This window comes from Saprolegnia diclina (assembly GCF_000281045.1).
Source record: "Saprolegnia diclina VS20 unplaced genomic scaffold supercont1.30, whole genome shotgun sequence".
Lineage (NCBI taxonomy): Eukaryota > Oomycota > Saprolegniomycetes > Saprolegniales > Saprolegniaceae > Saprolegnia > Saprolegnia diclina.
Genome location: NW_008246097.1, coordinates 657,772 through 682,733, shown reverse-complemented (window position 1 = coordinate 682,733; position 24,962 = coordinate 657,772). Strand labels below are relative to the sequence as shown.

The 24,962-nt window shown below is 60.0% G+C and overlaps 11 protein-coding genes across 11 annotated transcripts; 5 read left to right on the top strand and 6 right to left on the bottom strand.

Moving 5' to 3' along the window:
• Window positions 1-586: 586 nt before the first annotated feature.
• Window positions 587-1,355, bottom strand: SDRG_09608 (hypothetical protein). The gene has a single exon (XM_008615553.1). The coding sequence runs from the start codon at window positions 1,298-1,300 to the stop codon at window positions 659-661; it is 642 nt and encodes a 213-aa protein (XP_008613775.1). The 5' UTR covers window positions 1,301-1,355; the 3' UTR covers window positions 587-658.
• A 1,874-nt stretch (window positions 1,356-3,229) lies between these two features.
• SDRG_09607 (hypothetical protein) lies at window positions 3,230-4,672 on the bottom strand. Its single transcript, XM_008615552.1, has 2 exons — window positions 3,835-4,672; window positions 3,230-3,785 (listed from the first exon to the last, which is right to left on the bottom strand). The coding sequence occupies exons 1-2, from the start codon at window positions 4,651-4,653 to the stop codon at window positions 3,333-3,335; spliced, it is 1,272 nt and encodes a 423-aa protein (XP_008613774.1). The 5' UTR covers window positions 4,654-4,672; the 3' UTR covers window positions 3,230-3,332.
• Window positions 4,673-6,173: 1,501 nt separating this feature from the next.
• SDRG_09606 (hypothetical protein) lies at window positions 6,174-7,769 on the top strand. The gene is made up of 5 exons (XM_008615551.1): window positions 6,174-6,908; window positions 6,955-7,223; window positions 7,268-7,486; window positions 7,534-7,602; window positions 7,649-7,769. Exons 1-5 carry the CDS (start codon window positions 6,204-6,206, stop codon window positions 7,728-7,730), a joined length of 1,344 nt encoding a protein of 447 aa, XP_008613773.1. The 5' UTR covers window positions 6,174-6,203; the 3' UTR covers window positions 7,731-7,769.
• A 5-nt stretch (window positions 7,770-7,774) lies between these two features.
• SDRG_09605 (acyl-CoA dehydrogenase) lies at window positions 7,775-9,127 on the bottom strand (the record flags this gene model as incomplete). The annotated part of the gene is made up of 1 exon (XM_008615550.1): window positions 7,775-9,127. The coding sequence occupies one exon, from the start codon at window positions 9,125-9,127 to the stop codon at window positions 7,775-7,777; it is 1,353 nt and encodes a 450-aa protein (XP_008613772.1).
• Window positions 9,128-9,436: 309 nt separating this feature from the next.
• On the bottom strand, window positions 9,437-11,100 carry SDRG_09604 (DEAD-box ATP-dependent RNA helicase 15). The gene is made up of 5 exons (XM_008615549.1): window positions 10,963-11,100; window positions 10,706-10,916; window positions 10,359-10,656; window positions 10,189-10,307; window positions 9,437-10,130 (listed from the first exon to the last, which is right to left on the bottom strand). Exons 1-5 carry the CDS (start codon window positions 11,064-11,066, stop codon window positions 9,585-9,587), a joined length of 1,278 nt encoding a protein of 425 aa, XP_008613771.1. The 5' UTR covers window positions 11,067-11,100; the 3' UTR covers window positions 9,437-9,584.
• Window positions 11,101-11,909: 809 nt separating this feature from the next.
• On the top strand, window positions 11,910-13,838 carry SDRG_09603 (hypothetical protein; the record flags this gene model as incomplete). The annotated part of the gene is made up of 1 exon (XM_008615548.1): window positions 11,910-13,838. One exon carries the CDS (start codon window positions 11,910-11,912, stop codon window positions 13,836-13,838), a length of 1,929 nt encoding a protein of 642 aa, XP_008613770.1.
• SDRG_09602 (hypothetical protein) lies at window positions 13,805-17,482 on the bottom strand. Its single transcript, XM_008615547.1, has 7 exons — window positions 17,142-17,482; window positions 16,860-17,092; window positions 16,749-16,815; window positions 16,540-16,709; window positions 15,663-16,492; window positions 14,867-15,620; window positions 13,805-14,827 (listed from the first exon to the last, which is right to left on the bottom strand). The coding sequence occupies exons 1-7, from the start codon at window positions 17,443-17,445 to the stop codon at window positions 13,874-13,876; spliced, it is 3,312 nt and encodes a 1,103-aa protein (XP_008613769.1). The 5' UTR covers window positions 17,446-17,482; the 3' UTR covers window positions 13,805-13,873.
• Window positions 17,483-18,160: 678 nt separating this feature from the next.
• On the top strand, window positions 18,161-19,458 carry SDRG_09601 (acyl-CoA dehydrogenase). The gene has a single exon (XM_008615546.1). The coding sequence runs from the start codon at window positions 18,169-18,171 to the stop codon at window positions 19,420-19,422; it is 1,254 nt and encodes a 417-aa protein (XP_008613768.1). The 5' UTR covers window positions 18,161-18,168; the 3' UTR covers window positions 19,423-19,458.
• A 1,541-nt stretch (window positions 19,459-20,999) lies between these two features.
• SDRG_09600 (acyl-CoA dehydrogenase) lies at window positions 21,000-22,600 on the top strand. The gene has a single exon (XM_008615545.1). The coding sequence runs from the start codon at window positions 21,010-21,012 to the stop codon at window positions 22,327-22,329; it is 1,320 nt and encodes a 439-aa protein (XP_008613767.1). The 5' UTR covers window positions 21,000-21,009; the 3' UTR covers window positions 22,330-22,600.
• A 13-nt stretch (window positions 22,601-22,613) lies between these two features.
• On the top strand, window positions 22,614-24,274 carry SDRG_09599 (hypothetical protein). Its single transcript, XM_008615544.1, has 4 exons — window positions 22,614-23,265; window positions 23,316-23,499; window positions 23,569-23,807; window positions 23,859-24,274. The coding sequence occupies exons 1-4, from the start codon at window positions 22,654-22,656 to the stop codon at window positions 24,135-24,137; spliced, it is 1,314 nt and encodes a 437-aa protein (XP_008613766.1). The 5' UTR covers window positions 22,614-22,653; the 3' UTR covers window positions 24,138-24,274.
• Window positions 24,275-24,303: 29 nt separating this feature from the next.
• SDRG_09598 (hypothetical protein) lies at window positions 24,304-24,753 on the bottom strand (the record flags this gene model as incomplete). Its single annotated transcript, XM_008615543.1, has 1 exon — window positions 24,304-24,753. The coding sequence occupies one exon, from the start codon at window positions 24,751-24,753 to the stop codon at window positions 24,304-24,306; it is 450 nt and encodes a 149-aa protein (XP_008613765.1).
• Between the last annotated feature and the right edge of the window lie 209 nt (window positions 24,754-24,962).

The window sequence follows — 24,962 nt, the reverse complement described above, 5'->3', positions numbered from 1 at the left end:
GGCGTTGTAACGGGCTACGTGGCAATGATTCGTAGCAAGCCTGCACCCATGCTGTCCCGGGAGCCCACTCTTGCGCGAAGTGGCACGGTCTGCGGCAGAGCCTCTCGTCTCGAGCCCCTTCTTGATGCAGCGTGCCATGTAGAGCGTATATACAGTGCCTTGTTGCAAGCGCGTAAAGGCTTGCAAGGTCCACGGGGCTCGTGCTTGCTTATACCACTGGGACCGCCACTTTCACAGTAGAACATCTCGCGGTAGCGCACGCGCGTTCTGCGCCGAGCGCAGTGTGTGCAGCGCGTCTGGTTCCAAGTGTGGTACTCTTCGCCCCTCTCTGGCGAGCTGAAAGAAACGAGTATTACCAGAAAATTGATCCACGTGACCAGATTAGTAGAACATTCCATTATCACTCGGTTTCGAGTCCGACGACGACGACCATTCGCTGCTGTTTTCTCCCTTTTCTTGTACATTTTTGGCGGCGCTTGGTCATTAATTTGGCGGCGCTTGGTTCTCTGGCCACTGCCGCTGTTTGTCGACGCAGCTACTCCATCCTCGCCACAAACTTGTTGCGCCAGCCATTGCAACCCGCGACTGGAAGATACACGTGTATAGGATTGCTTCCAATAAACTAAACTAATTCAACTAACTAAACTATTGCTATCGTCTAAATGGCTTGCTCAAACAAGAGTGTTGACGATACTTTGACGGGACTCGGGACCGACAAGCACGCTTGCGCCTTCGGGCTCGCCAGCGAGTCGCAGAGGAGGCTCAAGATCGAGTGGTCCAGCGTCTCGTCCGTCGTCGATACGACGAATGTCTGGCTCCACGCAATGGTCTCCAACAGCGTCGTGTCCAGGAAGCTCGCGAAGCCGCCATTGGTGTCGGCTTGGGGCTCTTGCTTGATCACGTCGCGCGTCTTGCGCTGCGTGTGCCGGTGGCAAAAACCGCTCGAGCGCGCGTGAAGGTCGCAGCCTTTCTCTCGGCAGGTGCGGCCGCCACCGTGCCGGACGCACTTGTAGCGCGCGTGGGCTTGGCGGCTGCAGCCGGGCTCGGTGCAGAAGCGCTTGACAATGACACCGCCATGGATCACACAGTGCGGGCCGCCGCGTGCAAACTCGTGGCAGCCGGGGATCTGGCACTGCTTCTTGCCGCCGTGGCGGACGCAGAGGTATCGGGCGTACACTTGGTTCATGCAGCCCTCGATCGAGCACTTGATCTTGTTCTTATGGGATGCGCACTTGGTGGCGTTGGGCAGTGCGGGCTTGGTGCACTCGAGAAAGCAGCAGACATTGGTCGGTACCGACATGGTGTTGTGGATGTGGGCTTGTCGTCGCAACTTTGTGAATGAAGAATGATCGGTGCCATCGAGCTATCTGTAGTATGCACTCGGCCTCCCAGATGGGTGACGCCGCGATTACCGTCCTTTGGGGGGCCATGGACATACGCCACGTGGTGCCACCATCATTCATTCGTCCGCTGGACAGCCGATCACAAGTGGACCAATGAGGCGAGGTGAAAAAGTTTGAGCCCCTTCTTGGCCAAGGAATCAAGTTCGTGGACATGCGTCGCCGGTCTTCTTCGGCTGCCAAGTCTAGGATCGCGGCCATGGTTCAGTTGGAGCCAGTGAACCAGATGTGTGTTACCTACGTTCTTCCAGTGTCCACGAATTATGGGCGCCACACTGGCCCCAGCGTGCGGACGCGCTGATGCCACCACGCGGGTGGATGGACAGTAGATATACACACTCGGACGGCGATGTCAAGCCACCGATCGGGCCAGTGCAACCAGCGATTCTGACTTGCGTTCGGAGCTCCGTTTGGTGAGAGATGCCTGCTGGTGCATGGCGATTGGACACAGGTTCCGGCGCGTCACGAGGCGGATCTGTTCGTCTCTGTTCGCTTGCATGCCCCATCCGCAGTGAATTCCTACCACGTGGCAGTGGCACCTCGCGTAATGCGTTGGCGACAGGTTTGAGCTTCCAAACTCTCCAACCGCGAAGGGCCCGCGTCGGCATCGGCTCCGGGAACCAAGAATCTTCGTGCTGCTTACAGTGACCCAGTCTTGTCGGCCGCGCTTGTGCTGTCACGTAAAGTAGCCAGTGTAGAGTGGACGGATCGAATCCTGGCCAACGCCCGCCGCTCTGGCGTATATCGCTCAACAACTCCTTCCGAGTGACCCGCTTGCATCGGAAGCGCGGGTCCCATCCACTGCCGTTGATACTGTAGCTGTCGTTGATGAGCGTACGAGCCTCGTTACGCATGCAGCGTTGCCTGGACGATGCAGGTAGCACCACTTGCAGTCAGATGGCTGTGGCCACATCGTGTGATCACGAACATTTCTCGCGGTTTGTATGCGGATACAAACCGCAAGTATATTCATCACAACCTGACTCAACCGATTACTACAGTTCGTTGTGTAGCCGACGTCGGTTCATACAAAGTGGCTGTCGCTGCGACGTTGCACTTGAACTCGACCAGATCAATCGCTCCCACTCGTTGCTTGTCGGTCCAACCCGCTCCACGGAGTCCTCGGCAGGAGACTTTTAAGTACAAAGAAAGGACGCCCCTGGCAGCCTCTAAGGAGTGACCCTCGTTCTAACGTTGAAGTAAATGGAATCGGAAGATCCACTGGACGGATCCTGTACGGGATTGGACGTGGGCAACTGCCGGTGCAGCAGTGAGTTGGGTCTTTGTGAACGCGGCGCGTTGGAAGGACGTACCGGAGTGGCGTGTGGTTCCGGAGCCAGTCGTTGAGGAGGCAAGGGCATCACTGTTCGCATGTCCTTGATCATGTGAAGGTCAGCAGCAAGGTGCCACAAAGTCAAACTGCTCACGACAGGCGCCTCAGGGCGAAAGCCTCAACCGGTGCGGGCGAGCCAGATGATGTGAGCTGGCGGTGTGGAGCACGCAGGCGCGTTAGAATCGGCCACATCATGGCACCGCCTCATGGGCGATACCGTTGGATCATCACGGTCAACTTCAAAAGAGAACGCACGTAGCGTCGTTGGGAAGCTCCGGCATCAACGAGCGGTCGTCGACGACCCAAACTCATGCAGCGAAGGTGGCTTCAGTAAGCCTCGAGATCGCCACAAACGGCGCAGGCTTGGGCGTTGTCAGCCGGAAAGTAGGACTGGGTACCGACTGCGACGGCCCATGCACAAGGCATGTAGATCGCGCGGTGGCATGCATCGGGCAGTGTACTGGAGAAGCTGTCGGTACTCGTGGAAAGCATACACTTGGGTTTCCAGCGTCGCACGAGAGCAGAGTCATGTGAGCCAGAGCAACACGTTGTATTAGTCATACGTATCGCTTCTGGTTGGCTGCTTCTATGCGATTCCTTCATGCTTGCTGGTCGCGGGGCTGGTACATGGGCTGACGACCGCCGTTGTTCTGGTTGCGTCCCCGGCCGTTGCCGCCGGTGCTGCCGTTGCCGCCGGTGCCGCCGTTGTTGCGGTTCCGGTTCCGGTTACTGTTGCCGTTACCATCGCGATTGCCATCGCGGTTGCCACTGCCGTTGCTGTTGCCGTTGCTGGTGCCGTAGTTGCGCGGGTCGGTGGGGTAGCCGTTGCCTCCGTTGCGGTTCCGGTTGCCCCCGCCGTTGCCGTTGCCGTTGCCGTTGCCGTTGTTGCGGTTGCCACGGTAGCCGCGGCGGTTGTTGAGGCCGACGGCACCAAACGTCTCCGTGTTGAGCTTGCGCTCTTCGTGGGCGCGGAGGCGGCCGTTGACGCCTTCCAGTCGGTCGAGTGCGTCGCACGAGATCGTGTCAAAGAACGACGACTTTTGGTACGAGCCCTATTGCATGGTCTTAGCGGGTCATCGCCGTGGTATCGATATCAAGTACCTTGATGACGGGGCGCACAGCCTCCGCGTTCGTCATGCTCATCTTGCTGTACTCGTCTTCCTTGTTGAAATCCGTGAGGCCGACGGCAAAGTCAAACTCGGCCGCAATCTCGCTGTCCGTCATGCCCGTGTCGGCGCCAACGCGACGCTCCTTGCGCTTCAAGAGATGGCCGCCCATACCAGGGATCGTACGGTTGCCACCGTTCTGAGCACCTTGGTCCTGACGTTCGGGCTGTCGCGGGGAGGGCGCGTGCTGCTGTTGGTGCTGCTTCTGCTGCTGTTGCTGGACCTGTTGGGCCGCAACCGAGTAAGCCGTCGACATGGCACCCGGGGTGAGGAGGGTCGAGGAGATGGTCGGAGCTGCATAAGCGTTCGTTGGCGACGTCGGGCGAGCAGCCGTGGGCTGCGCGACTTCGGGCTGTCGCGGAAGGGGCGGCGGCGGCTGGTAGTGCATGGCAGGGGCCGGCGGCATGGCGTGGGGCGGCATCATAGGCGGCGGCGGCGGCGCTGCTGCTTCGCATACATGGAGATCCTTGATCTCGGACGCCTTGAATGTAGCGTACTGCAGGACCGTGTCCGACGGCGGGATGTGGTCGGGCCGGCGCCCTTCCGTGCCGAAGGAGCGCACGTTCTGGAGCGCGACCATGCTCTGGCGCGTGTCAATGTTGAAGAGGAGGCCTTCATAGCGGATATCTGTCTTGGAGATCAAGCTAATGCGGGACCCAATGTACGGGATCCCTTCCGACTTGGACTCTGCCATCGTGCCGCAAACTCGAAATGCGACGCCAGCCTTTAACCTCACGCTGCAAACCTCTCGCATTTTATACCAAGATCCGTGGTGGCTTGGGACAACAATGGCTAGTCGCACGCAATTTTGACAGTTGACCCTCCTTCCTGCATCATGGCCCTTCTCTTGCGCATCCTGGTCGGGACGCATCACCTCGATATCGTCGTCGTATTGTCTGGTGTTGCTACCGCAGTGCCCGTTCGATTGCATCTACACGAGGATACCTGCTCACAGTTCGCGATCGGCAGCCAACTTGTGGCAGCCAAAGTTGTGAAAGTTGCTGGCAGCCCGAGTGGTGACAGGAACAAGATCGGGCTGCGAGAGTCTCAAGATGAGCACGAGTAGAGAATACTCTTTGATTGGAGCGGAGTGTGTTGTCGATATCTGCTTGGCACACATAGTCTTCGATGACGTTAGCGCCGACAGCAGCAGGTGGCAACTCGTGTCGCGAGAGGGGCGTGTTGTCGACGCGTGCAACATCAAACGTAATGCGGTCGGAGAGGCAGCGCCCCATAAGGCGTCTTGTGCGATGGACCAGAGAGCTCGTTATCAACGGTTCAAGAGAGCTCGCCGTAAACGGCCCACCAAGTCAAGGGGTGGAGCACGACGGCGTTGCCTCCTTGCCGTCACGAAGCTGGCTACCACGAGTGCCAGCCAGGGAAGGGAAATAAAACTGGCAGAGTGTGGGGTACGCTCGGTGCGTGCACATGCTCCATAGAGCGCTCCAAAGTTGCGTGCATCTAACTTGCGGCGCCTGTATGACCAGTATGGAGTTCTCACGGTCCAAAGACATGGCGCACTTGAAGTTGGTCCAAGTCGACGGCGCAAAAGAAGCGGTGTTCGTTCTGCCTCGTACGTCGTGCATTTCGCCACGTCCTCCTTATCCCTGCAGGCTGTCGTGACTGCGGCTGCATCAGGACATGCACTTGGTTGGGCTGCGGGTTGCCGTGGCATTGGCAGGCAAGGGCCGACGCTATTTAGGGAATGCCAGCCAAAGGGTGCAAGAGCTGTAAATTATCGCGGTTGCATTGCAGTGCATCGGCAGCAGCGAGGCGACATGACCATCACATGCGCGAGAGCTTGAGCTGGAGCGTCGCACGCTGGTCGACGACAGTGAGGCAGGCGATGAGCCGCGCGATCTCCATGATGATTAGAACCGAGTATGACAGCAGCGCGTCGTGGCGGAGGTGCAGGTCGAGCATGGCGGAGGCTACAGTACTTGGTGGTTGGCCGGTTGGTGCGCCCACAAAACATGAGCTGCCAGCGGTATCTTTGTCACCTTTGAGACTCGATATACTGCGATACCATATCAGGCAAGGTATCAAGTCCCAGAGACTTCAAGCCCACAACTTGGCAGTCTGTGCCGAATTTAACGGCCGATCTGCACAACATGTCGTTGCATGCCCGCTGTGGCTTTCAAGCTCCATCAACAGAGACACCATGCATGTACAAGACCCTAGATTAGAAGCCTCGCAGGAGGAACTGCAACGCAGTGGTCGCTTCGAGGCAGTACGCTGAATGGTGCTGGCGGGTCCTATTTAATTGTGGCATCTGCCGAATCGTAACACTCCATTCACAGCGCGATGAACACGTTTGGGAAGAAGGACCTCGGGCTCTTGCTGCCCGACGATGAGCCCGGCGATGTCATCTCGCTCAAGCACACGCGTATGAACGAGGTCACCGACACGTACGAGGCGCCCAAGCCCAAGCTCGACACCTCCAAGAAGGTCCTGCGTCATCGGGCTGGCCATGTGCCCGAGCACGCGCTGGGCGAGCTCATGGAAGACGAAGGCCGGGCTGGTGACTTTCTCCGCAGAAGCGGGCCCGCGCGACCAGCACCCAAGGCACTGCAGATCGCCAAGCCCGAACGTAGGAAGATCGCAGCGACGGTCGTCAAGGCGGTGGCGCCCGCGCCCCGAGCGGCGCCGTCCAGCACTTTCCAGAAAGCCGCGCCGCTGCTCGACTCGGACTCGGACGAAAGCGACGCCGAAGACGACCGGCGCGCACGGCTGCGTGCCAAGGCCCTCGCACAGCAAAAGGCGGCGCCCGAGGCCAATGCGATGGCGTTGCCACTACCCACGGCGCCGCGCCGCGACGTTGCGCTCGACGCCCACGACACGGCGTCCGAGCACGAGTCGTCATCCGAGTGGGAGACAGACACGGACACGTCCGAGGACGAGCAGATGCTCAAGCCCGTCTTCGTGCCCAAGGCTGCGCGCGACACGATCCGCGCCCAAGAAGAAAAGCTCGCGCTGCAAGAGAAGAAGGATGAAGAAAAAGCTGCCAAGGTACACACACCTCTCCACCTGCAAGCATACAAAGCATTGTGCGTAGATGGTCGAGCGCAAGTCCGAGTCACGGAAGCTCGTGGCCGAAGTCCTCCAGCGCGAGCAGGAGCTCACGACCGACGAGACCACCGACATTGACGACATGCCGGACGACACGGACAACGTCGACCCGGAGAAGGAGCGACAGAAGTGGGAGCTTCGCGAGATGCGCCGGCTCAAGCGCGACAAGGACGAACGAGAAGAGCGCGAGCGAGAGATTGCAGAGACGCTGCGCCGGCGCAATCTCACGGACGAAGAGCGCGAGGCCGAAGACCGGTGCGTTCTCTGGCTACAGCAGCAATCCGACAATTTGTCGATAGCGCGTCCGGCAAGCTCAAGGACGACGAAGAGAAGGCCAAGTGGAAGTTCATGCAGAAGTACTACCATAAGGGCGCGTTCTATATGGACGACAAGAGCTTGGCGCGCGACCCGGCGGACGTGCGAAAGCGCGAAGCCGACGCGCCGACGCTCGAAGATCGTCACAACTACGAGGTCATGCCCAAGGTGCTGCAAGTCAAGAACTTTGGCAAGGCCGGCCGGTACAGTACTTCGGTCGTACTCGTTTGTTGACATACGATGTGGCTAGCACCAAGTACACGCACTTGGTCGACCAAGATACGACCGACTATTTGAACCCGCTCAAGCGCACCGACCAGTACGCGATTGATCTCTTATTGCATCGATCTTATTGCTGCTTATAGGATGAACGACAAGTACACGACCAAGATGGCGGGCATGCGCGCGATCTCGCGACCGACCAAGAAGGCCAAGCACGACGCCTAAGACGCTGTGAATATACCTGCTATCGCGCTTTCTCTTGCAGCGTGTTACTCTGGCGCCAGGCTCGCGCGGGACAGCATCTCCTTGCCGATCAAGAGCCGCTGGATCTGCGACGTGCCTTCGTAGATTTGGTAGATTTTGGCATCGCGCATGAGCTTCTCGACCGGGTACTCGGTGTTGAAGCCGGCGCCACCAAAGATCTGGATCGCGTCCAACGTGGCTTGGTAGACCATGTCGCCAGCAAAGCGCTTGGCCATCGACGCATACATGGTGTTCTTCCGGCCGCAGTCGACCTCGTACGCTGCCTTGTACGTGAGCAGACGCGCAGCTTCAATGTTGGTCGCCATGTCGGCCAGCATGAACATGATGCTCTGGTGCATCGCGATCGGCTGGCCCATCGTCTTGCGTTCGAGCGCATACTTCTTGGCCTCTTCCATCGCACGGCGGGCAAGACCGACAGCGCCAATGGCGACCGGCGGTCGCGTCCGGTCAAAAGCCTGCATGGCGATCTTGAAGCCGTACCCGGGCGCCCCGAGGACGTTCTCGCTCGGGACGACGACGTTTTCAAAGTGAATGCTGCGCGTGTCCGAGCAGCGCTGGCCCATGTTGATCTCCTTCTTACCACGCGTGATGCCAACCGAGTCGCCGTCGACGATGAAGCCTGTAAACGCCGAGCCAGACGACGCCGTCGGGTCCGTCTTGGCGAGGACAAAGAACCAGTCGGCATATCCCCCGTTCGTGATCCACATCTTGGAGCCATTGAGGACATAGTCGTTGCCGACCTTGACGGCCGACGTGGTGGTCGCCGCGACGTCCGAGCCCGCGCCGGCCTCGGTGACGCAGTACGACGCCGGGCGAGGAGCTTCCACGAGTCGTCCGAGGTATTTGGCGCACTGCGTCTCGGTGCCCGCGAGAAGCAGGGGCGCCGCCGCCACGTTGTTGACCTCGATGGCCGCCGTCATGCCCGAGCAGCCGTACGAAAGCTCTTCGCCAATGACGACGCCGTCGAGCGCGCCGAGGCCGAGGCCGCCATACTTCTCCGGCACGTGCACGTTGAGGAGGCCGAGTTCGTGGGCCTTGGCAAAGATCGCGTGCGGAAACGCCATCGTGCGGTCGAGCTCGGCGGCGACCGGGATCATCTCGTCGGCGGCAAACTTGCGTGCGAGGAGCTGCACCTCGCGCTGCGTGTCGTTGAGCTTGAAGCTGAGGCCCTGGAAGGCCGCGTCGTCGACCTTGGTGTAGCCCGTCAAGCGAGCGACGCCGACCGGCCGGAGCGTGCGGACCGGGCGAAACAGCACCATCAAGCTTTTGTATTTTGCACGGGATGATCGGCTAGAGCCTAGAGCCTGCAGCGCATTGTTGGCGGCTATTCCTCGGGCGGCGACGACATCGGCGGCCATGCGGGTCTATGGCAGCACGCGTGACAATGCGGCGAGCCCGTGTATGCAGCGCCTTCCGCAAGATACGCGCGCGCAGAGGAGTAGTTGGCGCCTGTAGCTTGGGCGGTCATGAACGTGCCCACTGTTGCGTCAACATGCTGGCGATCTTCCCGCAGCTCTTGCCGCAGATCGCCAGCAATTTGACATGGCACCTACTCGTAGCAGGGTGCGCTTAGAGGGGCTGGGCTTGAGGACATGGAGGCAACAAGGCGGTAAGTCTACGCCTCAGACATGGGCTAAAACGAGCGCCTAGACAGAGAACGCAAGACGGGAGAGGAAGAGGAATATTTATATTGGTTCAAAATAAGGAGGAGGGTCTAGTCGCGGTCGGATGGTCGCAGAGGAGTCGCCGTTCTCAAGCCAAGCTGGTATTATCAAATTAAGCGGCGCCGCAAGCGAGCTCGGACTCGTGGGATGCCTATGTACTCATGTAGGTCGAGATGTCGATCTGGTCCGGCAGCTCGGGGATGTTGACTTCGAAGCGCGACTGGACCTTGGCCAGCATGTCCGAGTCCTCGTTCGACGAGATGAACGAGATCGAGAGACCCTTCGTGCCGAAGCGGCCGGCGCGACCGACACGGTGCAAGTACTGGTCGCTGTCGTTCGGGAAATCGTAGTTGATGACGATGTTGACGCGCTCGATATCCATACCACGGCCAAACAAGTCGGTCGTGACGAGAATACGCTTTTGGAACTCCTTGAAGCTCTTGTAGCGCTTGATGCGCTCGTCCTGGGCCAGGTCCGACGTGATGCAGATGGCCGGGAAGTTGCACTCGTTGAGGAGGCGGTTGAGCTCGCGGGCACGGTTCTTCTTTGAGACGAAGATGACAACCTGGTTGAACTCGAGGGCATCGAGCAAGTCGTTCAGCTTGCGGTTCTTCTCCGCTTCCTGGAGCTTGATGAAGTACTGCTGCAGACCGTGGAGCGTGAGCTTGGTCTCGTCATCGACGTAAATCTCCATGGGCTAATCACACAAACCTCATCATGAGCACTCTGTCCCTGCCAAGGCGAAGGCAACGTACGTCTTGGCAGAACTTTCGGCACACAGGGCGCACTTCCTTGCTCAGCGTGGCCGAGAAGAGCATGACCTGCTTGTCGTGGGGCGTCGCCTTGAAGATATCCTGGACATCGCGGCGCATGTCTAGCGATGAGAATTTGAGCTAACCGGTTCAAGAGAACGGGTTGTGCGTACCAACAGAGTCGAGGAGCTTGTCGCACTCATCCATGACGAAGTGCTTGACCTTGTCGAGCTTCAAGGTCTTTTCCTTGAGCAGGCCAAGGACGCGGCCCGGCGTGCCGACAAGGATGTGAGGGGGCGTGTTCTTGAGCGTCTCGCGGTTCTGGACGATCGGGACACCGCCGTAAAAGACGGCCGTCTTGACATCCGGCAAGTACTTGCTGAAGCGCTCGTACTCGTGGGCAATCTGAAAGGCGAGTTCGCGCGTGTGGCAGAGCACAATGACGCTGATCTGTTCGGCGACGGGCTCGAGCTGCAAGGCGAGATTAGGTCCCGCGCAGCGACGACGTGCGAGTACGCACCTGGTGCAGCGTCGCGAGCACAAAGACGGCGGTCTTGCCCATACCCGACTTGGCCTGGCAAATGATGTCCATGCCAAGCACGGCCTGGGGAATGCACTCGTGCTGCACTTCCGACGGGTGCTCAAAGCCACAGTCCACGACCGCGCGCAAGCACTCGGGCTTGAGGAGGAAGTCTTTGAAGCCGGCGCTGTGGATACCGACGTAGTGGCCCCTTGGAGGTGATTAGCTTCCGGCGATCGCATGCATGGGCGTCTTACTTCTTGGTCTCCGTGGGGGCGGCCTTCTCGGCCGTCGTCGTGACCTCGTCGTCCTCGCCGTAGTCGAGGAGCTCGTCGTCCTGGTACTTCTTGTCGTCGGCCATGTTGCTGCTGCTTGCGTTCGTCCCTGCAAATTCGCCACTGGGCCCGACAGAACCACACAAAAATAGAATTTCGAATTTCGAACGCACGTGGGTAGGGTTGGAGTTTATCCGGAGGACGTGGTAGCCAACGCAAGCCAACGGGCCCGTATCCGGCGCATCGGTCGCGACCTCGCAGATTTAATCGAAGTCCGCTTCAAGCCTCTCAAACTCGATTCCTTCGACCGCCACCACATGTCCCAGATTCCAGCGGCCACGTCAGGATCTTGAGCCTCGTCGGCCCATGGAAGCCCGTGGACGTCACCGACGCCAAGGACCATGCAGCACGAAGGCGTGATGGGGATGCAACCCGTGCACGGCGCAACGCAAGCCCTGCTGCGGTAGACGGCGAAGAGGCCGACGGCGTGCGTCTCCATGTCGCCCACATGTCAACGTAGCAACAAGACGACAATCAGCCAGCCAAGGCCGCGCCCCATGGCCGTCGCGAGGTCGAGTAGCTACAACCTTGCAACGGACGCGTCTTGATGCTGGAAGGGACTCGGGCTTTCACGGTACTTTCACTTCCCTTGGCGATCGTCGAGGGTGCGCTAGCCATCGTTAGCCCATCGCAGCAGCGCGCCATGCGTCTTGGCCTGTCGTACCAAGTTGATTTGCATGTAATACCGGTACCTCGAGCGATTGATCCGAGGAAGCGTAGCTGCTGCCGGAAGATTCCGTCGATGAAAGCGAGGGAAAATTCGAATGCTCGATCACGCTCTGTGATTGGCTGTATATTTCGAATCCTGGATGGGGATTCGCTCGTGTTTCGATTTTCAACCAATCCGTGATTCGGCGTGTACATACGGGATGCAGACCACCGCGCACCTCCAGCACCATGGCGGCAGCGCGACCGCCGGCGAGCAGGTCGAGTACCTCCTCCAAGGCCTCGAAGAAGGTGGCTCCGACGCGAGCCGCGCCATGAGCGCGTACACGCTCGCCACCATGTGCTCGAGCCATTTCGCGCCCGGGCCGGCGGTCAACGGGGCGATGACCGGCCGCTTCCTCCTCCGAGCTCAAGGTGGCCTCACTGACTGCATTTGCCTCGTCGAGACCCTCGCGCCCGAGAGTCGCGACCATGCGCTCGTCTATTGCATGATGGGCTTTCTCTACTTTGTGACACTGGACCGCGAAAACGCCGACGCGGTGACAACGGATGCGCTGCGCACCGTCCTCCATGTCTTGCAGCTCGACGACGCCAAGCACTGGACGCTTCTAGCCGATGTGACGCCGTCGCCTACCGCCGCCACCACACCGCGTGCCCGCATGTTGGTCAAGAAGAAGAAGACGGCAACGACGAAGCGAACATCGACCACGCCCTCTGACGACATGCAAGCGCTGCTGCGCCTCGAGCCCTCGTTTCGCGCATCACCAAACCTCTCGCTGTACGACATCGTGCTTGGTATTCTGTACAATACGCTGCTTGACAAGGCCGCGGGCCATTTCGGCGCCGCCGCCCCCACGGCCTCGTCTCGCATCATCGAGAGTCGAAAGCAGCTGCTTCGGGAAGCGCATGGTCTCGACATTATCGCTCGCCGCAACCTGTCGAGCATCAGTCTCCGTGTGCTCGACCAAGCGTCCTACCTCGACCCGCTCAACCAAGCCCATCTCGTGGCGCACACGACCGTTCTGCCCGCGCTCTTCACGGACCTTCTCGCCGCGAGCCCGACGACCGAGAATGCCGAGGTGTACCTCTATGCGCTGCGTGTGGTCATCAACCTGACGCACAAGAACGATGACGCATGCGCCATCATTGCCAACCTGCACGGTGCACGCACCTTGGCAAGAACGTTCTGCAGCGTCGCACCACGTTCCGACTTTGACCAAGTGCTTCTGCTTGTCAGTGCGCTCGTCAACTGCGTCGAGCTGGACGCGCGCAACCGCGCTGACGTCTGGAGCTATCCAATGCATCTGGTCGACCACTGTATGGCCTTTTTGACGCAGCACGGCACCGAGTCGGCCGAGGATGTGGTCCTGCGCGGGTCCATGGCACTCCTTCTCGGCTGCCTCGTGCGGGATCGGCCGACTGACGCCAAGGCAGTGCGCGACGCACTCCCAAACCAGTCGTTTACGCTGCTTCTCGCCTCGCTCCTCGCGTTCGCCAAGCTCCACGCGCACATTGGCGCGCTCACGCCCGAGATCCTCGCGACGTGTGTCCAAGTCGAGACAGAACTCAAGCGCGTCGAGGGCGACGAGACGGCGACATCGGCGATTCAAGCTGCCGTGGCCGGACCCGACGCCGACGTCGCGGCCATTTACGCCAAGATCGCCGCCGCGTCACCGCCACCGTGCGCGTCACCGCCACAGCGACCACCGCGTCCGTCGCCAGCGTGTCAGTTGACGCCGCCCGCCGATGCCTTTCGGCTCCAAGTGCACCGTCTGCAAGTGGACGACGAGTCGGACGACGACGACCTGTCGACCAGAACCAACAAGCGCCGGCGAACGCCAAAGGTACCAGCCAATGGAGCGCGCCGCCCGACGCCATCGCCTACGTCGGCTATGTTATTGGACACGCAAAGCGACACTGGGGACTTCACCGTCACCGAGTTGGGGTCGCGACGCAAGCGGCAACCAGTGAGCAAGCGCCGGTCCAGAACACCAACAACGACCGTCAGGACGCCGATCGCGTCGTCTGACAGCAGCAAAAAGCAGCGCACGAGCAGCGTGCTCGAACGCAAGGCGCGACCGAAGAAAGCACAGCCGCAGTGTCTTCTCACCGTATTTGATTTTGACGAGTAGTAACAAGGGACATAGGTAGTCCGTAGTACACGTCGCTAGTCCTCGTCAAACCCGTCCTCGCCATAGCCATAGGCGTCGTCTGGGGCGTCTTCGTCGCTGCTGTACGCATCGCCGGCACTGTTGGTCAGCATCGCTTGGAGCTCGCCTTTTGTGAGAATGCCGTCGTTATCAATGTCGAACTCGTCGAGCAGCAGCGCGGCCTCGGCGCGCTGGAGCCGAAGTCCATATAGGTTCAGGCCCGCGTGCAGCTCGTCGATACCGACCGCACCGTTGCCGTCGGCGTCCAAGGCAGCGACTAACGCCTCCAGCGAGAGTGCTTGAAGCGATGCATTGCTCTCGACAAGCGCCAAGAGCACTTCAATGTCCCGGACCGGGTGGACCCACGAGAGCATCTCGGCCGTCGATATCGCGCCGCTCTTATCCTTGTCGAGCCGCTGCAGCACGAGATCCAAATCATGGTCGTGGAGCTTGACGAGCTTCTTGAGCGCCTTCCTGACCTCCGCGACGCGCACTTGGCCGCGCGCCGTAGGGTCCAACGCTTCAAACCACGCTTGGAGCGCTGGCACGTCCAAGTGCAGAAGCGCGGCGCGGCACTGCTCGGCGAGGACGCCGACTTCTTCGGTCTCGGTCGCTTCGCTGCAAAACGCGACGAGCTCGCTCTTGGAGACGACGCCGTTGCCACCGACGTCCATGCACCGCACCGCGGCGTCAATGGCCGAGAGAGGCAGCGGCGTATGCTCTCTCAAGAACGCGTGGATCTCACGCGCGTTGAGCTGCTTGCTGCCGTTGGCGTCCATCGCCTCAAAGAGGCTCTTGACGTTGCCGTCGTGGTGCGCTCGCGCGACCGATACGAGCGCATCGCGGACCTGCTTGACGACAAGGCTCGACATGCTCAGGCGCGGTTGTGTCGCTTCCACGACCACTTTCGGGCCCGTCCGAAGCTTGAGCCAGCGCAGGAGTTCGTCGAGCGATATCGTATGGTCGCCGTCCTAGGACACCTCAATACGCGGCTGACTGCGCGTACGTACGTTATCGAGCCGCATGACGAGGCGCGAGAGCTGCGGAGGCGAGAACCCGAGATGCAGCTGCTGGAGCGTGTGGCAAAAGGCCGCCACGGGTGCGGCGTCCGTGGCGCGCTTGTACAGCGGGTAAAACACAGCTTGCACTGCGGCTTCGAGACCGCCGGCGTCCTTGCGGGCGGCTTTGATCCGCTGTAGAATTGCATCGCGGAGCCGATACCCGAGCACACCGAGCTCCTCGGACGTTGGCGACGTGAACGCAAACGAGACGAACTCGGCAATGCTAATGGAGCCGCTGCCATCCACGTCCAAGCACGCGTCCACGATCGCCCACACGTCGTCCTCAAAGTGCAAGTGCAGTGCCGACTGCAAGCCGTCGCGGAAGCTGGCGAGAGGCAGGTCGCCGCCCGCCTCGGTGTCGAGCGACTCGAAGACCGATGCGAGCGCGGCCTTCATCGCCTCGAACGAAAGCGAAGTGCCATGTCCAAGGCGAGCGGTCGCGGCCTCGAGAATGCGTGCACGGAGGGCGTGGATGACACTGCTGAGGTGCTCGATCGAGTCCATGTCGCCTGTGGGTGTAGTTGACGTCGTCTGCAATGGTGCCTGCTCTTCCTGCAATGACGGCGGGACGGCAAGCGGCTCGACAACCGGTGGGGGTGGCGGCTCGATATCTTGGAGCTCGAACGCAGTGTTGAACTGCGGCCGAGTAAACCCAAGATGAGACGAGCTGAATTGGTTCTTGGCATGGATCTGCTGGATCAACCTACACATCGCCATGGGCGCTGGCACGCGTGGGTGAACGCACCGGCGTATCACGGGGCGGGGCACGTCAAAGCCGAGCCGCGCGAGCTGCTGCCGAAACGACGCCCGGTCCACGCTGCCGCATCGCTTTCGATCAAAGAAGCCAAAGACGTCCGTCCCGTTGGCAATGGCGGTAGCAAAGGCATGCTGGAGGTCGTTCCACAAGAGCAGCACCGGCTCAAGCGCCTTGATGTCGGCTTGGCGCTGCGCCTCTACACGCGCAGCTTGCTCCCGCTGGACGTGTTCGTACTGCAGGTGCATTTGGGTCGCTTCGATCGCTCGACGTTGACGCAGTAGAAGGACAGCACGTGCTGCATGACGCTGCCGAACTCTGGCTTGAATGCACTGCGCGGCAAGGAATTGGTGGCGGTCGCGCCGGTATCGAGTTATGAAAGCGAGGTGTCGGCACCACGCTTGGAGTCGGCACGCTGCAATGTGCACGGCCGCGCTGTCCTGAAGCGCAAGGGCGTCGCGCCACTCGCGCTGCTTGGCCTGTTCGGCCATTGTCTGCAAGAGGCGACGCTTCTCGGCTTCGATGCGCTCGGCCCGCGTCGCCTCTTTGGCGAGCCGCAGCTTCTCCATGCGTTCTTCGTACGTCGTGAGCATCGCCGTGGCCTTGAGCGACTCGTGGTCGGTCGACTTTTCGACCGACGGCGGTGACGGTATCGTCTCAGCAGTGGGCAAAGACACTGCGATCGACGGAGCGATTGTTGTCGCTGTAGGTGGGGCTGGCGTTGTGGTTGGTGGCGGTAACTTGGCGGCCACGACATCGTACGCTGTGAGAAGCACGTCGCAGTCGGCGACTTGCTTACGTAGCTTGTGAAGAAGGTGCTTCTACATCACACGGGACTCGTACAGGCGCAAGCTACACTAGCTCTTACTTTGGCCTGGTGCTGGTCACGGAGGTCGGCTTGTCGCTGGACGAGGTCGGTCAGAGCGCCTTCGTACTGCGCTTGGCGCTGTGTGAGCAAATCGACGCAACTTTGTAGATACTGGGCCGCAAACTGGCACATTTGGAAGGCTTTTTCATGGTCCTTGTCGATATCGATGTCTAGCGCACGGTCAACAAGCGAGAGGAGTGTGTTTGTACCCAAGGTGGCGAGCGTGTTGCCGTACAGGACGGTGCTCTGGAGCGCAAGCAGTGGGTCGGTCGTGCCCTAGGTTTGCTTGCGTCCAGCGCAAAGAGCGATCGCGTACGTACGAGGAAGAAGATTTCTTGCACGTTGGTGCTGACAACCTCGGCCCAGTTGATGTCCAAGTGGGGCACACGGAAGCGGAACGCTGGGTCCACAACGCTCGGCGCCGGCCCGACCGGCTTTGTCCGGCGCAGAGTGCTCGCCTGTATGTACGAGACGACCACCTCCAAGCTCATGCCCGTCGTCGGCACGCCTTCGTAGCGAGCAGCATGGACCATGACCCATACCGGTCCCACTTCTGAAAGCCAAAATGGGTGAGGTGGGCATACGAGACAGCATGGCGATACCTGGCGTCGGCGGTGACTTGGTGAGCGCCACCTCGACGCAGCCGAGGAAGAGGTCGTGGTCGCGGTGCGCGTGCCACAGCTCGATCGTGACGCACGGGCTCGTCGTTGGCACAACTGCGGTGGCGTCGGTCCAGATGGCCATGCCCTGTTGGCGGACAGTCGCTGGCGGGCTCTTGGTCAAGACGCGCTTCGCGGTTGTGTGCTCGTAGACAAAGTGCAATAGGACGTGGCGGCAGTACGGCGGGAGGCCCGTCGCGGCGCGGACGCTGACGCAGGCGCTATGGTACCATGACGCATCTGCCATCGCAATCCTTCGAGAGATCTTATTCCGGACGAGTGCGATTGGTTTGCCCCACTGTCCATCAAGGTTTCTCCCAGAAGCAAACCATCAACACGTTTCACCCATTCGGGAGATTCGCGCCACGACCTGCGACGTCGTTCATGCGCGGGCCGCCAGAGGTAGGAAAGGTCGCACCGCTGGTTTTGTTGCCTAGAGCCTACGGTGTGTCTTGCGTTCTCAAGCTGCAATCTAACCTCACACAATCGGTCGTCCGGAAAGCTCAAGCAACCACTTCGCCACAGGCAAAGCCTTTGCAGCAAAGGAAACGGTAGATAAATGTCTTGCAGTATCAACGCTTCCATTGTTGCTGCAGCTTTCAATTCCCGACGCAAGGGACTGATGTTCCCCGTAAGCGAGCGAGCGACTTCCCCGGCCTTCGTTCCTCGCGAAACGCCAAGCCGGTCAATGGGACAAAGGCGGGTAAAACGGGACAAACCTGTTTGCCCCACGCACTTACCGCACGCACCTTGAAGTTGCTTGGATTGCATGATGCATCAACACGGGCCGTGGCCAAGCATAAAATACGCGTTGAATTCGTATTTTTATGCAAAATAGCTAATTCTACATAGAAACACCAAGTACAAATAAAAGCTGATGCATAAAAAGGCAACCGGGTACAATAAAAATCCACCGGGTTTCGTCAACTTGAGGGATCTAACTCTGGGGTCCACACTTTGCAATTTCCCCATGCTGGCCCGCAACGCTACCGTCGCTGCCAAGAAGGCGCTCTTCGCCCGCGGCTTCGCCGCCCATGCGTCCATCGACGAGTCGCAGCTCAATGGCATTAGCTTCAAGCTCACGGATACGCAGAAGGAGTTCCAGCTCCTTGCGCGCAAGTTTGCCCGCGAAGAGATGATCCCGAAGGAGAAGCACTACGACCAGACGATGGAGTACCCCAAGGAAATCTTCGACAAGGCGTGGGAACTTGGCTTGGTCAACGGCCACATTCCGGAAAAGTACGGCGGCATGGGCCTCGGCTCGCTCGACGGCTGCATCATCGGCGAAGAGCTCGCGTACGGCTGCACGGGCATGATGACGGCGATTGAGGCCAACCACTTGGCCCTGGCGCCCGTGCTCGTCGCGGGTAACGACGCCCAGTGCGCCAAGTACTTTGGCCGCCTCACGGAGGCTCCGCGCCAGGCCGCGTACTGCGTGACGGAACCGGGTGCCGGCTCGGACGTTGCCGCCGCCAAGACAACGGCCGTCAAGAAGGGCAACAGCTGGGTCATCAACGGCTCCAAGATGTGGATCACGAACGGCGGTGTCGCCGACTGGTACTTTGTCCTTGCCAAGACGGACCCGACGGCCTCGGCCGGCTCGGCCTTCACGGGCTTCGTCGTGGATGCCAACACGCCCGGTATCACGCGCGGCCGCAAGGAGATCAACCTCGGCCAGCGCTGCTCGGACACGCGTGGCATCACGTTCGAAGACGTCGTTGTCCCGGAAGAGAACGTCCTTGGCACGCCCGGCTACGGCTTCAAGATCGCCATGCAGGCGTTCGACCACACCCGCCCGCCGGTCGCCATTGGCGCTGTCGGTCTTGCCCGCCGTGCGATGGAAGAGGCCAAGAAGTACGCGCTCGAACGCAAGACGATGGGCCAGCCGATCGCGATGCACCAGAGCATCATGTTCATGCTCGCCGACATGGCGACCAACATTGAAGCTGCGCGTCTGCTCACGTACAAGGCGGCGTACGAGATCGACTGCGGCCGGAAGAACACCATGTATGCGTCGATGGCCAAGCGCTTCGCCGGCGACATGGCCAACCAGGTTGCGGCCGACGCGGTCCAGATCTTTGGTGGCGCCGGCTTCAACACCGAGTACCCGGTCGAGAAGCTCATGCGTGATGCCAAGATCTACCAGATCTACGAAGGCACGTCGCAGATCCAGCGCATGATCATTGGCAAGGAGATGCTCACGCGCGCCACGATGGAGCCGTAAAGAAATATAAAGTAGTCTGTACCTGTGACGAGACTAGCATCTTGGAATGTAGCTGCATGACGCGGTGGTGTCGACGTTGGTGGCGACACGGTGGCGCGCCACTAGTAGCAGCTGCAAATATTCGCGACGCCGGCGTCGTCCAAGCTGGCCATCGACACGTACGAGACATACGATAGAGCTCAACAAAATCACTAAAGAACTGAGCGCCGACGACTCCTGATACCGCCAAGAGCAACCCGTACGAGGTTCCTGGGAAGGAAGCAGTAGGCATGCGCAGTATAGCACTTTTGTTGCACATAAAAGCTTGGTAGTATCTCATGGTTCCTTGGTGCCTCCGCGTGTGCGGTCCGTGGAGCCATATCGCTCCAGTCTCTCGCCAAGAGCTCCCTCCCAGTGCTCTCACCGTGCCACACATGTTCTTGTTCGTCGCCGATCGACAAGATCGTGAACAGGACCATTTTTACTCAGTTGTCGCATCACGTCGACCACAGATTTGCCATGGATGCTGGCCCAACCTCTTAAACGAATAGCAGCTCGCGTCGAGCGCTTGTAGCAACGTCGAGCGTTTGAGGGACGATGCGATAGACCTCAAGCTTTTGACTTGGAAGTTGAGGCAACCTCGCAATTGAAATGAATAGCAGCTTCTGTCGAGCGCTTGTTGCAACAGAGAAAGGAGGTTAAAGCGACTATGCATAGCACTCACATAGCTCGATTCTCTCATTAACGAAGATGACGCGACGTTTGACTAATGGCTCTAGTAGTGGAGCACTTGATAGGAATAGATCCTCTTGACCTCCAATCTGGTGCACATGGAGCGGTGGTGGACCGTGCCCCAGCACTCTACGTACTAGTGGATGGGCCCTATACACAGTAAATGTGTACAACTTGTCGGTTTCCTGGCGTTTCCGCGGGCCAACCGGCGACGCGGAATGCACGCGTGGCACGATCGCTCGGCACGTGACACGGCGAGCTTCAAGCACATGGCAGACCGGTCGACCAACTTCAACTCCCAAAGAAAAGCATTCGTGCAAGTGTCTTGGCATCTTGGCCATCGACGATAAACAAGCAGGATATCGACGCGTGGGCTAAGCTCTTAGAGCTATGGTATCGTTCCGGTGCAGCACAGCGGCGGGTCGTGCCACCATTTGATGCAATGCGTTCGCCGAAGACTTGCTTTGGTCTGGTCATAGACGTTGGCGTCCGCCGCTGACGACGCTTGAGCGAGTGTGGCCCTTCGCACCCATCTTGGCACCTGTTACACGTCGTCTGGTATGAGGAGTTGTCCACGCAACGACTAGCGACCAACTAATTGCGCATGGCAGCGCGTACGTGACGAGCGTCACCACGCAACGTAGTCGACTATCAAGTCGATACTTAGTCCGCCACGGACCAACGCTCGCAATCGCGCGGTCAAGTCGCTGACGGCCCCCGACGTCTCCTCCGGTCCACATCCGGACAGCCGCCTGATCTCGCGGTGCCTACGCGCGCGCTGATTGGTCGAATCGTGACACGCACAGCGCTGGCACGTGCTCCACGTGCCCCGTCAACGGGCTCGCCCGCTCGGTCCATTCTCGCATTTGCACCAAAATGCTCTCGACGCCGACGCGCTTCCTTCGCCCGCTCGGCGCCCGCGCCAAGTCGGTTGCGGCCGCCATGGTCGACCGCGCCGACAACGTCCACTTCTCCATGAGTTCCGAGCCCGTGGGTTTTGCGGCCAACGCTGGCATCGACGAGTCGACATCGAACGGCCTCAGCTTCAAGCTCACCGACACACAGCGCGAGTTCCAGCTCCTCGCGCGCAAGTTTGCCCATGACGAGATGATGCCGGTCGAAAAGTACCACGACCAGACAATGGAGTATCCGCACGCGATCTTTGACAAGGTCTGGGAGCTCGGGCTTTGCTACGGTATCATTCCGCAAAAGTACGGCGGCCTCGGCTTGTCGACGCTCGATGGCGTCCTCATTAGCGAGGAGCTCGCGTACGGCTGCACGGGCATGATGACGGCCATCGAGATCAACCACCTCGCGCTTTCGACCGTGCTCATCGCGGGCACGGACGAGCAGTGCGCCAAGTACTGCGGTCGGCTACTGGAGGCGCCACGCCGGGCCGCGTATTGCGTCACCGAAGCTGGCGCAGGCTCGGACGTCGCGGCGGCCAAAATGACGGCGGTCAAGAAGGGCAACAGCTGGGTCCTCAACGGCGCCAAGTCATGGATCACCAACGGCGGTGGCGCCGACTGGATGTTTGTCATGGCCAAGACGGACCCGGGCGCGAGCGCCGGGTCGGCCTTTACGGGCTTCATCGTCGACGCCAACACACCGGGCATCACCGTCGGGCGGAAGGAGGTGAATATGGGCCAGCGCTGCTCCGACACGCGCGGCTTGACGTTCGAGGACGTGGTCGTGCCGGAAGAAAACATCTTGGGCTCTGTCGGCTACGGCTTCAAGATCGCCATGCAGGCGTTCGACCGGACGCGCCCGGGTGTCTCGAGCGGTGCGGTGGGCGTCGCGCGACGGGCGATGGACGAAGCCAAGAAGTACGCGCTCGAGCGCAAGACGATGGGCCAACCGATTGCGCACCACCAGAGCATCACCAACATGCTCGCCGATATGGCGACCAACATTGAAGCTGCGCGTCTGCTTACGTACAAGGCGGCGTACGAGATCGACTGCGGACGGAAGAACACCATGTATGCGTCGATGGCGAAGCGCTTTGCGGCGGACATGGCGGCGCAAGTTACCTCGGACGCCGTTCAGATCTTTGGTGGCGCGGGCTTCAACACCGAGTACCCAGTCGAGAAGCTCATGCGCGATGCCAAGATCTACCAGATCTACGGTGGGCCGTCCCAGATTCAGCGCATCGTCATTGGCAAGGAGATGCTCAAGCGCGAGAACCTCGACCCGTGATTTAAAGTCTTGTAGTTTTGTTTGTTGCGTTGCGTTTGGGGTTAGCTGGCCAACGACAAGTTGTGCACACATTCCAGCTGTATAGTGTTAGCCATGTTTGCATAGTCTTTGCTTCTAGTACATTAGTCTAGTATAGTAGTACGCGACTCGAAGCTACGTGGCTTGCCACGGCCACGACGATTTGATTGTGAATCTGAATCCAAAGATACGCATTGGTTTTCGCAGGCACATTTCTCAAAAGCCTTTGAAAATGAATACTATTGGGTTGCACATCGAGAAGAAGAGGTGGATGCAATTCACTCGAATTCCTTGCACACGCCGAGCATGAGCCGCTTGACGAGGCTCCTCCAGCGACCGCGGCCGCTTCGCGCCGCCTTCTCCACGTCGGCAGCCGATGCTGCGCGCTTCGCCTTTGATGCGCCTCCCATGTCGCTGCACCCGTCGCAGAAGCCCCGCGTGATCTTTGGGCGCAAGGCCGCCGAGCAGCTCACCGTGCTCGCACCCAAGGTCATGTCTAAGGTGCTCCTCGTGCGCGACCGCGACGCTGGCTCGGAGAAGCGCGCCCAGTACGCTCAGTTTCTTCTCCAGAAGGCCAACATCCCTGTTTTCATGTTCACGTTGCAGCGCGACTGCGCCACGATCGACTCGATCAACCAAGGGCGCGACCACGCCCGCCGCGTCGGCGCCAACGGCGTCGTGGCGTTTGGCGGTGGCAATGTCATGGACACGTCGCGTGCGATTGCCGCGCTCATGGCGAACGAAGGCAACGCCGAAGACCTCGCGCAAGGCCCTCTGCCTCTGCCCCATCGCGCGGCGCCGCTCATCATCATGCCGACGGTCGCCGGCTGCGGCAGCGAAGTCTCCAACGAAGCGTTGGTGCTGGACGAAGGCGCTGAAGCCAAGCTCACGTTCACAAAGTCGCCGATCGTCGCCGAGGTACGCACCATCCTCCAGGACGACAGTGAAGGTCAAGCGATATGACGTAGGCCGTGATCATTGACCCGATTCTGACCGTGTCGGTGCCCATGGGCTTGACCGCGCAGGGCGCGCTCACGGCGCTCGGGCAGTGCATCGAGTCGTTCTTGATGAACGTCGACGACGCCAAGGTCGACGAGATCTGCTTGAATGGTATCCGGACGGCCGCCGAGGCGCTCGCGCCGCCGCTCAAGGGTACGACTACGCCATCTCTACCTCGCACAATCGGTACATGGCTGCGGTACTAATGTCCACCAACTGTAGATGGCAAGCTGCACCTCAACGACCTGGCATTCCGCGAGCGCCTGAGCTTGGCGAGCTTTTACAGCAGCCTCGCGAGCAGCGCGACGGGCTTTGGCGCGGCGCACTCGGTCGGCATCGGCGTCGGCGGTCTCTCGGACACACCACACCTCCAGGTCTGCGCCGCGTTCCTTCCTCTCGTCTTCCAGCGCTACGAGTCGATTCTCGAAGAGAACGCGGGCGACCACCACTTTGACGCTCTGGTACGGCCCATTTCTTCTACCCTCAGAACTGATTGCAGAGTATCCGGATAGAAAGCGCGCCTCGAAGCTGTCCACAACGTGCTCAGCATCGTCACGGGCTACGAGACGGCGACGCTCTCGCTCTGGTTTGCGCAAGTGGGCTTGCTCTTCAACATCCCGGACGCCCACCAGCTCGGCTTTGACGACACGCTCCTCACGAGCATCGTGGACCGCGCGACGGACCGCCTCGAAGACTGCGCGCTGCGGTCGTCGAGCCTCTTTGAGAAGGAGGACATTGACAGCATTCTCCAAGGCGCGCTTGCGCTGCCGACGAATGCCAAAGAGCTCTAGAAGTTGCTCTCCTAATGGATCTGTCTATTCAGAGTTGATACATTGAAATTGGTTTTATGCACTAGGTAAACATCAACATTTGTTAAATACTTGACGACCCACCACAGGCCACAACTCGTTTGCTGCTGTCTGTGCGCCTTGTGTTGATGATGGTATCGTATCAAGCTTATTGGGCCGTCGTGTACACTTGGTCCTTGTTGTAGTACGCACACATGGCAATGGACGCGCCCGTGAACTGGAACGGCGGCATGGACGTCGACGGCGGGTTGAGCGCCGCGACTTGCGCCTCGAGCGAGTTGAGCGACTTGCCGAGCGGGTAGCAGTCGAGCGACGAGCTGTAGCACTCCTTGACCTGGTTGACAAAGTCGGTGTACTTGCAGAACCACTGGCCCGGGCCGGCCTTGCCGTACTTTTGGACGAACTCGTTGCGGAGATGCGCCTCGATGAAGCACGAGGTGACGACGCGGAAGACACTGCGCTGGCTCCAGTACGTGCAGAGCTGCGCCTGGTACAAGCTCTTGTCGTCGTAGTCTTGCGTCACCGTGTAGTACGCCTTGCAGTTGTTCGACGCCCACTTGGTCGCACTCGCATAGAGCGAGCTGCACACGTACGCCATGTACTTGGCCGAGTTGGGCTTCCACGTCGACGCACACGCCGGTGCGGGCGCGGGGCCGTACTTCGTCTCCGTCGGGGGAATGAACGGCGGCGGCGGCGTGAGCGGCGGGACGTACGTCGTCGGGTACGGCGTCGGCTTGGGGGTCGGCTTGGGCGTCGGCTCCGACGTGGGCTCCGGGGCAGGCGTCTTCTTGTAGTAGCCGTCGCCGT

Excerpts from the sequence above, each read along its gene's own strand:
- SDRG_09608 (XM_008615553.1), bottom strand. The coding sequence starts at position 1,300 with ATGTCGGTACCGACCAATGTCTGCTGCTTTCTCGAGTGCACCAAGCCC.
- SDRG_09607 (XM_008615552.1), bottom strand. The coding sequence starts at position 4,653 with ATGCGAGAGGTTTGCAGCGTGAGGTTAAAGGCTGGCGTCGCATTTCGA. Across the intron at positions 3,786-3,834 it reads CTGTGCGCCCCGTCATCAAG|GGCTCGTACCAAAAGTCGTC; the intron begins GTACTTGATATC and ends ACCATGCAATAG.
- SDRG_09606 (XM_008615551.1), top strand. The coding sequence starts at position 6,204 with ATGAACACGTTTGGGAAGAAGGACCTCGGGCTCTTGCTGCCCGACGAT. Across the intron at positions 7,487-7,533 it reads AACTTTGGCAAGGCCGGCCG|CACCAAGTACACGCACTTGG; the intron begins GTACAGTACTTC and ends CGATGTGGCTAG. Across the intron at positions 7,603-7,648 it reads CCGCTCAAGCGCACCGACCA|GATGAACGACAAGTACACGA; the intron begins GTACGCGATTGA and ends TGCTGCTTATAG.
- SDRG_09604 (XM_008615549.1), bottom strand. The coding sequence starts at position 11,066 with ATGGCCGACGACAAGAAGTACCAGGACGACGAGCTCCTCGACTACGGC. Across the intron at positions 10,657-10,705 it reads TGCTCGCGACGCTGCACCAG|CTCGAGCCCGTCGCCGAACA; the intron begins GTGCGTACTCGC and ends CTCGCCTTGCAG. Across the intron at positions 10,308-10,358 it reads CAAGCTCCTCGACTCTGTTG|ACATGCGCCGCGATGTCCAG; the intron begins GTACGCACAACC and ends TCTCATCGCTAG.
- SDRG_09602 (XM_008615547.1), bottom strand. The coding sequence starts at position 17,445 with ATGGCAGATGCGTCATGGTACCATAGCGCCTGCGTCAGCGTCCGCGCC. Across the intron at positions 17,093-17,141 it reads CAAGTCACCGCCGACGCCAG|AAGTGGGACCGGTATGGGTC; the intron begins GTATCGCCATGC and ends TTTGGCTTTCAG. Across the intron at positions 16,493-16,539 it reads GTGACCAGCACCAGGCCAAA|AAGCACCTTCTTCACAAGCT; the intron begins GTAAGAGCTAGT and ends CGTGTGATGTAG.
- SDRG_09601 (XM_008615546.1), top strand. The coding sequence starts at position 18,169 with ATGCTGGCCCGCAACGCTACCGTCGCTGCCAAGAAGGCGCTCTTCGCC.
- SDRG_09600 (XM_008615545.1), top strand. The coding sequence starts at position 21,010 with ATGCTCTCGACGCCGACGCGCTTCCTTCGCCCGCTCGGCGCCCGCGCC.
- SDRG_09599 (XM_008615544.1), top strand. The coding sequence starts at position 22,654 with ATGAGCCGCTTGACGAGGCTCCTCCAGCGACCGCGGCCGCTTCGCGCC. Across the intron at positions 23,266-23,315 it reads AGTCGCCGATCGTCGCCGAG|GCCGTGATCATTGACCCGAT; the intron begins GTACGCACCATC and ends GATATGACGTAG. Across the intron at positions 23,500-23,568 it reads GCTCGCGCCGCCGCTCAAGG|ATGGCAAGCTGCACCTCAAC; the intron begins GTACGACTACGC and ends CACCAACTGTAG.